The sequence below is a fragment of the Aptenodytes forsteri genome, unplaced genomic scaffold, assembly GCF_000699145.1.
Source record: "Aptenodytes forsteri isolate BGI_AS27 unplaced genomic scaffold, ASM69914v1 Scaffold119, whole genome shotgun sequence".
Taxonomy (NCBI): domain Eukaryota; kingdom Metazoa; phylum Chordata; class Aves; order Sphenisciformes; family Spheniscidae; genus Aptenodytes; species Aptenodytes forsteri.
The window spans coordinates 9,477,443-9,492,763 of NW_008796165.1; the positions used below are offsets into that span (position 1 = coordinate 9,477,443).

At 42.9% G+C, this 15,321-nt stretch overlaps 1 protein-coding gene across 1 annotated transcript; it reads left to right on the forward strand.

Moving 5' to 3' along the window:
* The first annotated feature begins 5,982 nt into the window (after positions 1 to 5,982).
* DMRTB1 (DMRT like family B with proline rich C-terminal 1) lies at positions 5,983 to 14,134 on the forward strand. The gene is given in 4 exon segments (XM_009287385.2): positions 5,983 to 6,511; positions 8,219 to 8,451; positions 10,496 to 10,640; positions 13,828 to 14,134. Coding segments are annotated over 4 exon segments (1,011 nt in total). The 3' UTR covers positions 13,932 to 14,134.
* Positions 14,135 to 15,321: the final 1,187 nt, after the last annotated feature.

The following is a 15,321-nucleotide window of genomic DNA, read 5'->3' on the forward strand; positions in this document are numbered from 1 at the left end:
GATAGCTGAGGGGAAGGAGAATGAGGACTCTGGATTAAAAATGTGTTTATTTCTCCAGGCAGAAGACTGATTGACAAGCCTAGTGGTATCCAGGCTAAAACCTGCTAAATTTGGGAGCTTACTAAAGTAAAATGGTGTTGTAACTAAGGCATCCCTGCAGCTGCCATAGCACTAACAGAGTGGACTATTCTTTGGATTTTCAGTTTCTCTTTTGTATTAATGTCTACAAAAGTGACCTTCTAAAGAAACAAAAGAATTCTTCTGAAGGGATAATTATTAAGTTTCCTAGACAGGGGAATATAAGGAAACAATCAGACCTTGATGATACAGTGATCCTTATTTATTGCAAACTGACTGAACATCTTCCACAGAAGGTTTTTAGCATAGCTCTGTTTTGTCTAGATAGGCATTTTTAAACACTCCATCACTTATTTGGGGAAAGGATCTGCGAGTGTGTATTTATGTCTGTCTCATTCTTTTCCCCTTAATACACTTTGTTTGCTGCTTATATGGGAGATATATTAATGCAGGATAAGAACTGTTACATGTTTTGATTTCTTGTTGGGGTTGATTTCTCTCCTGGTCCACCCTGCCCTTGTGGTACTCATGAAATAACCAGATCACAGACTTTCCAGTTTAATCACTATTGCTTTTCTCTTAAATAAAGATCTTGTTACAATAAACGAACAGCAGTCATAGTAATAAAGTCCCTATTGTTAATATTTAAGAACTAAGTTTTCCTGTTATATATTAAAAAGATCCACAATTTTAAGTACTCAAACTTTTAGTTGTTTGTTAAAGAAACCAGAAGTGCTTTATATAACTTTTATAAATCGTTAAGATTTAAACTTATGTATGAACTCCATCCAGTTGTCTCTGATCGTAGCATAGAGTTTCACCTTTTTGATACAGCAGATGCAAATCAACATCTAATTGTGGTCCATCTAAAAGTTGTGTAACAACAACAAAAAAATCCACCCCAGTGGAATTCCTGTTTGAATTACTGAAGATAACATTTTAAAGTAAAGGAATTGACACTGAAAGAGAATTGAAAAGGTGAATCTGTTTATATGAATTTAAACAACTTAACTGGAACCAGTTTTAAAGATGGTGTAATCCAAATACATTTTAGCCATTTCCAATCTTAAGATAGATATGATCTAATCATACTGAACTGTTTCTATACTGCACTATTCCTCACATTTTAAAAAAAATGTTTACTACAGTACAATTTCACAGTGATTAGAGAGATGGAAAATATAGTCTACAGAAGCGACTCAAAGAAATTTATTCACTGTCACGTAGGCTTGCCTTGGGCAGGATTAGACAACCTCATAAGCATGTCAGCAGATAGCTGAACCTTGCAATTCTGTGACAGTTATCATTGATGGATATGCAGTAATGTTAGCTCAACGGTGAAAGGGAGATTTTGTCACGCAGGTCAGTCAGAGGATGTTTTAAAGGCTTTGATGGTTTTTATAATGAGATTCTAAATATGAGGATGACTACAGAAGAAAGCATGAAGATGTGTTATCAATGCTACTTAGTAAAATGATATTCTAGGCCAGGTGAAGGTGAGAGTCCACATCTTGACAGTGAATGTGAGCTGATAGGTATGACGGGGATAAAATGCGAAAGGGATTTTTCTTCCCTTGTGAAAGGGAAGAGAAGCAGGATGTAACTAATGCAAAAGAGAAGTGGGAGGAAGGCAAAAGGATGCACGACATAATCTAGAACAATCCTTGCTGAAGGCTTCTGAGTGTGTAAGAGTGGGAAAAGATTGCACATGTGGAGTTCAGAGGAAAGAATACTGCAGTATCCTAATCTAGACAGGAGGCGAAGGAAGCCTGTTTTTCTAGCCATGTGGATGGGCAGAAGAGACATATATGACTGCAGAATAGTGTTGAGATAACCAAGCTATATTTTAATGAACAAATCCACCAGGGACATGTAAGGAGGTGCAAACAGCTTCTTCCCAGCAACAAGACAGGGAAGGGAGTACTGATATTCCTTGGCAGTTTAGAGAAGATTTCTTGCCAGCCTGTGGGCCAGACCTGACTTGAGTAAGGGATCAGTAAGGGATCAGAAGTTAACCTGTAAGCTCATCAGCCAGTGCAGGAAGCCACTGTAAACCCAAAAGTGAGTGATGCCAGGAGATCAGTTACCAATTCACAGGTGGAGCCAAGGTATTTGTTAAGACTGGATAACAGAAGGGGGCTGGGTGTGGAGTGGTGGGGAGCATCTGAAGCCTGGGTAGTCCTCCTTGGGCTGCTCTGCCTGGGCAGGTAAATGTCCTCATGTTGAGTATACCATAACTGATAGCCATAAATATGGGACTAATCAGTTATAATGTAGAAGACCTAATACTACTATTACTATATCAATTTTTATATAATGACTTATGGTAGTACATAATGGACACTTCCAAACTACTAAGGTAATTTTTGAAGAGAGGATTTTATCTTTATATATGATGTCTTAAAATTCAAAAGATCTTCTTGATTGTTATGCATAAGAGAACATTTATTTTGAACCAAGTTTGCAAATATTTGTTAATGGAGATCTCAGACTGAACAAATTTCTTGATTATGTTGCTATTGCTCTGTGAAATGTCAGATGTAAGCAGAACAATTTCCTTGCCAAAAAAACATCTATTGTGTAAAATGTTAGCTGGAAAGTCTGAGAAGGCGGAAAAAAACAAAACCCAATTTTCTGCTATTCAACTTAAAGGCAGACAGTCTTTTGATTTGTTCCCTTTTAGCTAAATCATTGTTTTTCTTACAAAGCAAACTGCATACCAAACCACACACTTTATATGATTCAGAAGTTGGAAAGAAGTAGACATTATTGCTATTGATTTCAATAACATGAAATCAGCAGGTTGCTTTCCTTTCATTTTGGCAAGATAATAATTCTTATAAATGCTATTTTAATACAGAACTCTGTACAGACTTTATGTCACAGTCCCACCATATGTTACATAAAATGCTAGAGTGAACTAAGTTTTAGAGAAAAGAGTCTTTATTGTGCCTCATTTTCTTTCAAATATGAATAAAGAAGAAAATTATAATAGACATGAAGCTGCATATACACACAATTCTACATCTCATTCCAAAAATTTATTTTGAAATTGTTCTGTCTTCTCTGTGGGATAGTCTTGCTAATGGCATGTGATAAGCTAAATCAAATGTTTGAATTCTTTGAACTGTCTGCAGAAATAAATATTTACCTCACAAGCAAAATAAAATGTTCACTTTTCTATAAAAAGCAAGTCTAGTTATGTTTGAAACAAACTATATGGAGAGTATAATAAATCCGGAATGCTTAGGTGAAAATTGTTCAAAAGAAAAATCCACATGACTTTGAAAGACATGGTTTATTAATGGAGAAACCGTTGCAGCCCATGGCTGGTATACCTTTTTTGAGAGAGAAGAGAGATAAATTTAAGTATGTTTGAGTAAATGTCTCCAATAGTAGTATTATGTGACTCACAATAGAAAATTACTGGGGAAAATGTACATAGCCTACCTTCCTCCTCCACTGCTAAGTATCCAAATGAACACAGATTGTGTATCTATGGAAAGATATAATTACAGTTTTTTAAAATGTGTCATCCATCCTCTTTCATTCTACAGCTAAATATGCACATCCTCAACATACAGCAAAAATATGGAGCATAAAATTTGGAATATATTATCTGTCTATATTTAATACAGAGTCAATGTTTAGAATGATTACGGGAACATCAAGGCCCCGACACAAGTGAGCAGCACTTCAAGACTGCATTTAAGAGTAGCTTCTATTGAAGCTACATATCAACCAAGTACCTTTCGGAACTAGGAAACATTCTCAGGTCAAATTTTCAAAGATATTTAGCCACAATGCACATATGCCCATGCACATGAAGCTGGCTTTCTAGACAGCACTTTAGAATTCTTCTGGGGAAAATGGTTTGCAACTGAGGACAGGGAGTTGATTACATTTGTATGTGTGCTTTGCTGGTTCCCACTCACAAAAGGAGCTGCTGTGCATGCAATCCAGCACCTAGTTTCTAGAGAGCACTGCGGTGGTCTCTCCTATGTGACCTGCTGTGTGCCTGCGCAGATTTGGCCTTGCTTCTGCACAGGATCCCTGAATGCACGGATGCAAAGGCATCGCTGAGAGCCCCTCACAAAAAGCAGCTACCAAAGACTCAGTCTGCAACTGGGATAGCAAAATTTGCAGGCTGGGATTGCTGCTGTGCTGGGTGGTCTAGGGACTCTGCGCATTTGAGGATTTGGGTCTGAATTGCTTTCAAGAGCAAGTCTGGGCTTGTATGTCAGTATTGCACTTAGGAAAATATCTCCCCAGGAGACAAAATCCTACTGGAAACCTGCAGGACTCAGATGCGAAGTCCTACTGGGTCTTTTGCAAAGCAAGAAGCCTGAATCTAGGCTGAGCCTTGGGGGCTTGCAGGGCACAGGGGCTGGCTGCTCACTGCTATGGCAAACCAGACTGTTGCCAAATCTCTTAAAGGGCCTGTTATGCCGGGGCCTCGCCCCTCCAGATGTTGAGGGGTGCACCCAAGTCTTGTAGGAAGGTTTGCTCTAAGGGCAAGGCTTCTGCAAGACTGCTGTGAAACATACTCTGTTGCATATTAGAATTGTTTCAGAGCAGCAGATAGATGTTACCTGGTTCTCTTGAAACTAATTGGTAAAAAACTTCACAACTACTTGGCGGTTTATTTTTATGGTATTCTCTTTAATGTAGAAGAAGCTATTGGCATCTCAGGATTTTGAAACAGAATTAGCTATTGCATACGTGAGAAAAATCAGCACTGTCGTGCCTTACATTGCAAAGTGGAGGGTTTGCTTCTGGAAATGGGCTACTGTGTAAACCATGGTTTTGTAGCTACCAGCAGTAACAAATAACAAGTGCTTTCTAAGCAATGCTGGAACTGGAGCATTCCTGTATTTCTAATTGAAAGCCTGTCTTTGTTTCCAGAGAATAAGGAATTCCAAGAAAAGGAGACAGGTCTTTCGAATGACATCTGCTTTCTGCCTTCATCTTAGTACCTTGTTTTGAAAAACAGAACGATGAAACAGTGTTGTTTTTTTTCTGCTGAGGCAGTCACTCCTCCTGATCAAGAGAAGCATGCTGCAAATTGGAAACAAAATGGAACTGAAATCCTGTGCATATTAAAGCAAATGCATGAGAGGTATGAAAGTGAGTGTGGATGTTAAAGTGCCAGAAGGGAAAACTATCACTTAAAGCAGTACTGTAAGGGACGCTGCATTTCTCTCCCATGCACAACCCTGCCCGTCCAAAACTCCCCATCTCTGCATGCACCAGCACAGGGAAATGTACTACAACGTGCAGCACATTCCCCCCTGCTCTTGCAGATGCAGTCCCTGCTCTCTCTGTCTTCCTCCAGCCCCCATGGCCGAGGTCTGGCTCCAGCCTGCGCCAGGGGACTGCAGGAGGAGGAGGGCAGGTACAGCCATGCCTGGCTGAGGGAGGGGAGGCCTGCGGGGCCAAGGCGACTCCTGTGCCACTCGCTTCTTAGAGCAGGGCATTCCCCACCCACTGCCATGGGCTCTCCTGCCCCGCCTGCCCAGGTTGCTACATGCTGAGGCAGCAGTGGCCATGCTCTATATAAGAGCCTGAAGAGCCAGCCCAGTCGTGCCAGGGTGGTCCCCCCCCACTGCCATGGGCTCTCCTGCCCCGCCTGCCCAGGTTGCTACATGGTGAGGAGGGGGTGGCCATGCTCGAAATGTACTACAACGTGCAGCACATTCCCCCCTGCTCTTGCAGATGCAGTCCCCACTCTCTCTGTCTTCCTCCAGTCCCCATGGCCGAGGTCTGGCTCCAGCCTGCGCCAGGGGACTGCAGGAGGAGGAGGGCAGGTACAGCCATGCCTGGCTGAGGGAGGGGAGGCCTGCGGGGCCAAGGCGACTCCTGTGCCACTCGCTTCTTAGAGCAGGGCATTCCCCACCCACTGCCATGGGCTCTCCTGCCCCGCCTGCCCAGGTTGCTACATGCTGAGGCAGCAGTGGCCATGCTCTATATAAGAGCCTGAAGAGCCAGCCCAGTCGTGCCAGGGTGGTTAGCCAGGACTGGTGTGCCATGGAGGCCAAGGAGGCCGCAGCGGTGGCAGCGAAGGCAGCTCTGAGGACCCCCAAGTGCTCCCGCTGCCGTAACCACGGCTTCGTGGTGCCGGTGAAGGGCCATGCTGGCCACTGCCGCTGGAAGCTCTGCCTGTGCGACAAGTGCGCCCTCATCACTGAGCGCCAGAAGATCATGGCGGCCCAGAAGGCCCTGAGGCAGCAGGTGCCCGACCCCCCAGCTGGGGCAGACACAGGGCCCGCTCCCCTGGGCGAAGGCACTGGGGTGGCCGCTGGGGCGGCCGGTGCCCCTGAGCAGAGCGGCCATGAGGGGATGAAGGGCACCCAGCCCACTGGCAGCAACGGCAAACGCATGGCGTGCAGGGGGCCACCGCCACCTCCCAGCGGCCCTCCCTTCTGGGACTACGGTAAGGGCCTGTCCCCAAAGCCTCTTCCCCTGTCTCGCCACCTTTCTTTCCATGTTCATCTCCCTCTTCCCCCCCATCAAACACTGCCACTTGCGCAGTTTGCACCCACCCGATTCCTCAGGCTCCAGCTCCCCAGAGAGCCATTCCTGCTGTCTCCCCCTCTTTCCTTCCCCAGTGGACACAGGTACCCAACTTGCACATTGAATGTGCAACCCTGCATTAATTTTCCCTTTTGCAGGGTTTGCAACGTGGGTCACGTGGCTCTGCAGCAGCAGGAGCAATGTGCTCAGCCTCACCACTCATTGCAAAGTTGAAGCTTAAGGAAGTGGCTTTTCTCTGAGAGGGAAATTAGTCTGGGAGGGAAACCAAACTGTGATCCACTGTGCACTGCAGGTGCTCATGCATGTTTCTCTCAGTGCTGTCTCACTGTTTATAAATTCACAGGCACAAGCCTCCAGCAACAAAAATGCTAAAAAACTCAGTGATGGCAGGTAAATGGGGAAGTTACTGCTGCAGTTGCCTGAAGCAAGCATTTTATGATAGCACTGTAAAGAAAGAGACCTTTTGGCCTTAATTTCTGTAGCAAAGACTGAACTTGGCTGGGATCACTTGGTGTAAAAGTGCATTTGGTATGTAAGAGCAGAGCACAGATTTTGCAGGTGGAACAGTTGTATGGTCTGTCACCTCTTAAATTGCTTCCTTTAATAGAATCTTTCATGTGACTTGTCTAGTTTATTACTATTTATTACAATAACTTCATACTATTTCTATTTAGTATAGTAATTTTACGGAAATCCCTACTGATTGCAGTAGTCATTAGTCTGAGCCTCTGGAGAGTTGGCAGCCTGCAAGACAAAATGCTGTTCTGAGAAGCCCAGAGGAAAGAGTCATTTCAGACATCTCTAGTTTGCACCTAATCTGTCAATAACTGTTCCCCCTTTTTTTTAGCTTTATTTCCTAAGAAAATGATGTTTATGGATGATGCTAGTTGTACATGTGCCTGTCAGTCCTTCCCTTAATAACATTTTTAACCTGCTGATGAATTTAAAAAAAGGTTAGGGACAAAGAGTATAATTGTAGTACTCCAGAAGTTGACCTACTCTAGAAGCAAATTCTTCCACTTCTCTACGAACAGGAGGATGTGCAGACAAGAAAGACCCTATTCGTGTTCAAATAACCACACTCTTTTTTTAAGATTTCAGAGAGGCCATATAAGATTCCAGATGCAAGATAAAAAACAAAGGAAGTAACTGATTCCTGCATCTGAAATTGCCTGTGTATCTCCCTAAAATTGAGCCTTTGTCTGTAAATTAACTTAAGAAGTGACAGATAGGACTAAAGTTAGAACTCTATTATTTCTGTAGATTTTTTTTTAAGTTCTGCTAGAGTTAAAAGTCTTAAGGTAGGTTGTTTTGCTGTTGCTGATGTACTGAAAGAATAAGATTCTGCAGCCAGCGCTTTACTAAGGACTAGCTTCACAATGCATAAGGCAGAAAAGAATGCAGATCATTCTGCGTTAGTTATCATCTGCTGCACCTTTCCTTAGTTCCTTAAAAAATCACAAAATAAATTCATGAGGAGCTAAGCATGAAACCAAAGGGCCAGATTTTCCTGCCTGAGAGTGGAATTTGGTCCTGCAGCTACTTCTACTGAACTCCATAGAATTACATGGACATTTTTACTTGTTCTTTTCTTATTTTTTCCTAGCTCACCCTGCTTTTCCTCCAGAATACATGGTCAACCCAGAATACCTGGAGAGAGAACCTCCGAAAGTGTACCCTGGGTGTTCTGGGGTATATCCTTGCCACCCATTTCCCATGGGGTTTGCCATCAATCAGTCAAGCTGTAGGGGAGCACCATCACCTCCAGGGATGTCACTTCAGAGAGGTTTCCGACACATTCCTAGCAACTACGGGCCAGGGAATGCAGCTTCTATGTCAGTAAGTAGTGGTCTCTTAATTACTTCTGGAAATACTGCTGTCTTTACTTTTAGCTGCCTTCTTGCTGTTAAAGTACCCATGAAAAGTTACCCTGCTTATAAGTTACTTCACAAAATTTTGATATATTATGCTGAAGAAAACATTAGCAAATGGTGATGTTAGTCTGACCTGAACCCAGAAGAGCAAACCCATGCACTTGCAAGGGGCCAGATTTTGTGAAATGTTTTGGAGCTTATACGTCCTGCTAACATATGCAACAGCCTTTTGGAATTATGGCAGTTGGCCACTTAATATGGTCATGTTGTGCCAGCGTAGATGGCACAGAATGCACATTGGGAGGTTCCTCTTCTTCCATTCAGGACAAATCTAATGGGGAGGGAGAGTGTCAGGGCTTGGCCAAGGCACCACAGCCACGGAGAAGAATGGGGAAGAATCAGCTTCCACAAGGAAGCGAATCAGCATGGTTGGATATTTCTGTTTTGACACATTTGGTTTCTCAAAAACAGTAGAAAATTGTTGTGGTTAACAGAAGTTTCAGATGAAAAATAATGTTTAGCATCATAGGGCCCATACCTTCAAACCACACAGACATGGTAAAACAAGATGCTAAATTGCCTGTCAGTTGTAATGGTGTGTGTGGGCACTTCCAGTTCCTTTCAGTGCTGTCAGTCATGTTGGTTTCAACTGGTGGTGTTCAGTTTTTGTACTGCAGTTGGGCACATTATCAGATTTCCAGCTGCCATGCGCCATTCTGTCTGCATTGAGTACAATTCATAGAATCATAGAATCATAGAATAGTTCGGGTTGGAAGGGACCTCTAAAGGTCCCCTAGTCCAACCCCCCCGCCATGGGCAGGGACACCTTCAACTAGATCAGGTTGCTCAGAGCCCCGTCCAACCTGACCTGGAATGTTTCCAGGGATGGGGCATCCACCACCTCTCTGGGCAACCTGTGCCAGTGTTTCACCACTCTCAGCGTAAAAAATTTCTTCCTTATATCTAGTCTAAAACTACCCCCCTTTAGTTTAAAGCCATTCCCCCTTGTCCTGTCACAACAGGCCCTGCTAAAGAGTTTGCCGCCATCTTTCTTACAAGCCCCCTTTAAGTACTGATAGGCTGCAATATGGTCTTCCCGAAGACTTCTCTTCTCTAGGCTGAACAACCCCAATTCATCAGTTCATGTTAAGGTAGAGTGATCTGCCTCAAGACTGCTAGATTTATTATGCTTGCATAGAATTGCCCTGTCACATTTTAGGGGTTATTGAGAAAGAGGGTGGCTAGCAGCAGTCTGAGTCCTGGTGGGCTAGATATGCACAGGCTGGAAAGTGCCTTGTCTAGACCATCACTGTATGCGGTTTTGAACTTAATTTTAACTGTCCTGAAACAGATCGAAAGATCTCATACAAGCTCTATCTGTACCAGGATGCACGGCCAGATCCAAGAGAGAAATGCTCCTGTTTCTCTGATGCTAGTGTTTCTGAGGGATGGAAATCCCTCCTTGCACATGGAATGAGTTTTATCATGCTCTAACAGGTCTGGTGATCACAGAAGACCAAGGCTGTGGGGCACCCTGTGGTGCACACCAGCCCCTCAGTGTAGGTTGAGCCACTCACTTCACTGGGCTCAGGGGAGAATCCATAACTAGCAGGGAGGTGGTGGCAAGGAGCATTTTCCTAGGTTGCCTCTCTGTTGCATGATGACTTCCAGACTTGTTCAGTGGCAAGTGGACCAGGTCAGTGGTGAAGGTGAGCTGCTCCTGGTTTAAACCAACTGCTCTAATGAGATACCAGCACAGAAGATGAGGACTTAGAAGGTCAGTTTCAGCTGAGACATGGTCTGAGAAGCTGCTACTTCTCAGTTTCAGCATGTTGGACTATGCACAGGCTTTGCCTGTGCCAATATGTGCACAGATGTGGCAGCATATGGCCACAAAATGGACAAAAAATGTAATATTCACAGGTAAAAATTGAAACAGAAATTGGTACTGCAGATGTGTCCTGGAGAGTCTTTAGATGGAAGATGCTTTGCTTCACGTGTTTCCGCAGATTCCAGATGGAGGTGGAGATTTCCATCAAGGTTACTACACTCCTCTGCCTCAGTTGATCCCACCAAGTTTTCTGCCAGGGATTCACTACATTCAACCTCCCCTTTCACTGAACATGTTGGCTGAAACAACCAAGGAAGCACATGGTAAGGAAGTATGAGATGAGCCCTGGGAGATTCAGTTTTAACCTGGTTTCAATACCTAACCACAGAGGTGGAAGCCTCAAGAGACCCTGATTCTAGCTAGTTTTCAGGGTTTTACAGATCACTGTGATGGAGCCAGGACCGAGATCTTGAAGTCCCGGGACAGATTGCCAGCTTGTACAGCTCTAGGCAGGGTTGACTTAGGGAAAGCAGCCTGACATGCTTGGGCTTTCCAGCTGACAAGCACCTCAATTTCACACAGACATTGGAGGCCTCAGGACTCAGAGCCATTCCAGAATATGATCTGCTGATGTTCTCAAAATGAAAATATTTTTCTAAGTAGCTAGTTTGCAGGACATATTTTAAAAATGATTTGGCTCTGTTGCAATTTAGACAAAATGTTAAAAAAAATGCGGACTAACACTTAGCATGAACAATATGATATTTCTTGCTCATCTGAAAATCCTACATTTTAATTGCTGTAAATGAAAGATTGAATCTTCAAAATCTCAAGTTGTTTTATTGAATCTCACAGGATTTAAAATTTCTGGCATAGGTTAAGTCTTTGTGCCCCTCTTTTTTGGGTCTCTTTCATGTATTGTGCCTACATGTGGACATATTTGTGATTATATTTGCAAGTTTTTCATTTGGCTGCAGCTAGCTGTGACCACAAGAGGGTAGAGCTGCTCAGAGAATTAACCACTAGTACTGGATGAGTGAACAGCCACTTTTATTTTAAATTCTTTTTGAAAATGCAGATAAATAAATACAACTTTATTTCTCTTCTGGAACATGATGAAACAGATTACAATAACCACCCAGTGAAAAATCAAATCTCTTGTGTAAGAGGGAGGAGAAATAGAGGAGTGTAATTATCTCATTTGAATTGAAAAGATGTTGATGGTGGTTATGCGGGACAAAATATAAGTTGGGGGTTTTTTGGCCTGGTTTCTCGACAACATAAGGCTCGTGCAGTCTCATTTTCTGTTAATGTCAGTCCTCTTATAACTTTTCAACCCATTAGTTATTTTCAGCCAAACATATCTGTTGTGATCACAGGCCTACACAATATTGATCTGCAAGGGAAACAGATGCCTCCCACAAAATGGTTTGTTTGCAGCCACGTCATGGTGTTTGGCTGGCTGTCAGCTTGCACTCCGTTCTTGACTGACGCATGTGTACCTTGGCCAACAACCAAGTGCCTGCCAGTCAGCCCAGAAGTGGGCACGTATCTTCAGAGCAGTCAGAGCATACCTGCTTCTTGTCTGGCTGGAAAGCCAAAGAAAAGTAAGCAGGAGATGTGGTGGACAAGGGGAATATGAAGAATATGGCAGTGTGGGGGTTGTACAGACATCGTAGAAATGTAAAGTTATTTTAAGATACTGACAGAGGCATTAGGACTTTAATGCAGCATGTAGGAGCTACTGGTGTGCTGGAGGTGAAATAATACGGGCTGAGTTTGAGGGGAAGAGAGGAAACTGAGGGCTGGCAGGCAAACCAGAAAGCATATGTAAGGATTAATGGGTTTTGTGATTTGGAGGGGACAAAAGATCTGGGGGATACCGCAGTGGCAGAGAACCTGTAGGGAGCTGCAGCTATTCTGTTGGTGTGTGTGGGAATGGGAAGGAACTGGGAGTAGCAAACAAACATGGGGGACATGGAGAGAAGTAGTGGTATTGCATGAGGAAAACAGAGAAAATCCAGTCCTGTATTGGTAGAGTGAAGTTGTACTGGCCAAACAATCATGAAAACAGGCAACTGGATAGAGAAGGGAAGTCATGAGAGCACCCCCCAAGAGAGCAAAATGCCATCTGATGACCTCAGCCCTTATTACACACTAGGGAATCACAACCCAGGCACAAAGCCATAGGAAACAATGCATCATGCATTATGCTGCTCAGAGAACAATCCAGTTTTCTTAATAGTATGAGAAAGTACAAATTAATTCCACTACATAGCATTTGTGCTCCAGGATATGTAGGAATTTGCAATTGTGACCCAGTGAGGGGGGATACTTCTGCATGAGGTCATATACATGACCTACATCTGCCAGCAGAAGATGCAGATGTAGAGGCAAGCTACAGTGAAACTAATAATTCTTTGATTCCGGTATTCAAGATGCTTGAAAAAAGAGAAAAGCTGTCATATTTAGAGCATAGGGATGTGTTAGGACTGCATCATGTCTTTTTTCCCAAGAAAGGAACTGACTCAAACCTGCAGTTAGACTTGGGAAAATCCTTCCTCCAGAGAAACCTCCAGAATTGAGGTGAAATGGGCTTTCTGGCAAAACTGTTGCAGGAAAATGGATATAGAAAACTCTAGCAGGGGACAACTGGTGAGAAGAAATGTCTGTGATCTCTGCCCCGAAGGGAATCTGAGATGAAGACAAATAAAAAACCAAGTCCTGTCTGAAAAAGATTTTCCAAGGCTAGAAGCTGCTGCCAGAAAGGTTTGAGTCAATAGTTGACTGCAGCTGAATGACTGAGGCCGGTTAGGTTTACAACGGTGATGTGAAGTATAGGCCATGTTGTTACACAATTTCATGCACTATTGACTAGTACTGTTATGGAGATTTGACAAAATAAACACAAGGTATGTCCAGTAAAACAGCATCTGAGGATAGAGTCTGATTGCAGATTGTTGGCTTTCGAAAAGAGCAAGCCACAGAAAAACAAATAAAAACCCAAGTCGCCTGTGAGGAAATGAGGGAGCTTTTCATGCAAATTGGCAATTAAATACTTTATAAAATGAAAATCCCTAGTTGGATTTGAAGAAGGGATTTAGTCTGTCAAGGCCTTTGAGGATTCACAGGAGTGTTAAAAAGGCATGGCATAGATTCACTGCGGTTAAGTGGGCAAAAGAGTCTGCCTCATACTTCTATTCCAGTCAGCTTCAACACTTGCCATCTTGAAGCACTCTTGCTACATTTCTTTAAGCATGGCTGAAACAATCAACTGCTGTGTGAAGTGCAGTATCTCAGTTCGGAGAGCTTCAGCTCTTAATGTCAAGCACCTTTGGATTAACTGGGTTGAAAAACAAACTGGATTGACAAAAGTAATTTTGCATTGAGAATTTACCTATGGAAATGTGATTGATACCAGGTGTAATGCAAACTGAAATACAGGGTTTGGGGGTTTTGGCTTGTTTGTGTTTAACTCTGACCTTTTTCTATTCTTCATTTTTATTTCAGCTACTGAAGCTGACAGTCAGGATTCAGGGGTGGTTCATGAACCTGGCCAACCATCTTCCCCAGAAGAAACAAGCAGAGACCAATCTGTATATTCTAAACAGTAAATGGGCTGGAGAAGAGCTGAGTAGCAGGCAGTGCTATTTTCATTACTGAGGAGAGTGTTAGTTAATACGATGGTAGAGTGACACTTAGTCACTGAGCAGCCACAACAGCTAGAAGAAGGGGATTAGTCCTCTGCCTCACTTTATGATCATGTTAGAGCTACCAGGCTCACAGCTCTGCCTCCCTAGCACTGTAAAGCCCTTGTTCCTAAAAGAGGTTTTCCAGAGCCATGGTAAATCCCTTCCCCCTTAAGCAGGTGGAAGCAGCAAATGATTCTGACTCTGAATTTGTTTCCTTTGCTGATGTTAGATGGCTCCCTGACTTTGGAGTGAGGTCTCTGAGCCACGTACATTCTGTAGCCTTCTCATGTTCATGACAGTAGTCAAAAATGTGTTGTTTGTATATCAATTTGCTGTAAAGGAAACTGGTTCTGAATATTATGGAAGAGTTAAGTGATGTGGAGCCTGAAGACTGGGTGAGAGAGGATGGGAAGATGCTCTGGGTTGCTGATTTACTTGGCTGCCTAAGAACATGATTCACTGGATTCAGCAGGGTAAGGGAACAGTAGGTGCTTGTCAAGAAGGGCATGGGAGGACTTTGCAGAAAGGTCTGATACAGGCTGAAATCCAGTGCCTCCACATTGTTTTCTGGGTGAACTGCCTTTAAGGCACCTTCCTTTCAGGTTGGGGACAGACTGATTTTGAATCACTTCGTGTCACACAGGCTTCAGGATTTTGAATGTCCTTGATGGTTTATACATAATTTCAATGTTGTTTAACTCAGTACAGCTGAAACTAAACAGTACTATTTGTTTCTAAAGGACTCGTGTAGACAGCTTTATACATGTGTATTGGAAGTGCGCTGTGGCGTATCAAAGGTGTGGAGAGATTGCCTAGGAAACTAGGACAAAACACCATTTAGAATAATAATTAGTCAAATCTATACATATTATAATTTTCAATGATAATGTTTAATTAAAAATGAAAGGTACATTCCTCTACTGTTTTGCCTAGAGGAATTGGTTTTGTATTAAGTGGATCAGTTGTTAATGTTTGAATAATTTGGGGGGGACTTTTGTATAATTAAAAAAGATACATTAAATTGTTGGTATGGTTTTGATGATTTGAGGCTTGCATATCTACACGTAATTTTTCTGGCCAAATGTCAGATGTTGCCCTGAACAGCTCTGTGTTGAGCTGTTGAGCTGAACTTGTCTGGAGAGAGATTTAGGCTTCAGTATTTTTCTTCTACAACTTTTGACTGCTGCTGTAGAGGTGAGCACAGTAAAATAAACATTCTTCTTTTCTGCTACTTGTACTAATAAACCCTTGCTCAATGCAAGATGTAAAGAAATTATACTAAGCTGAAACTTCTTTTTTTTTTTTTTTAATT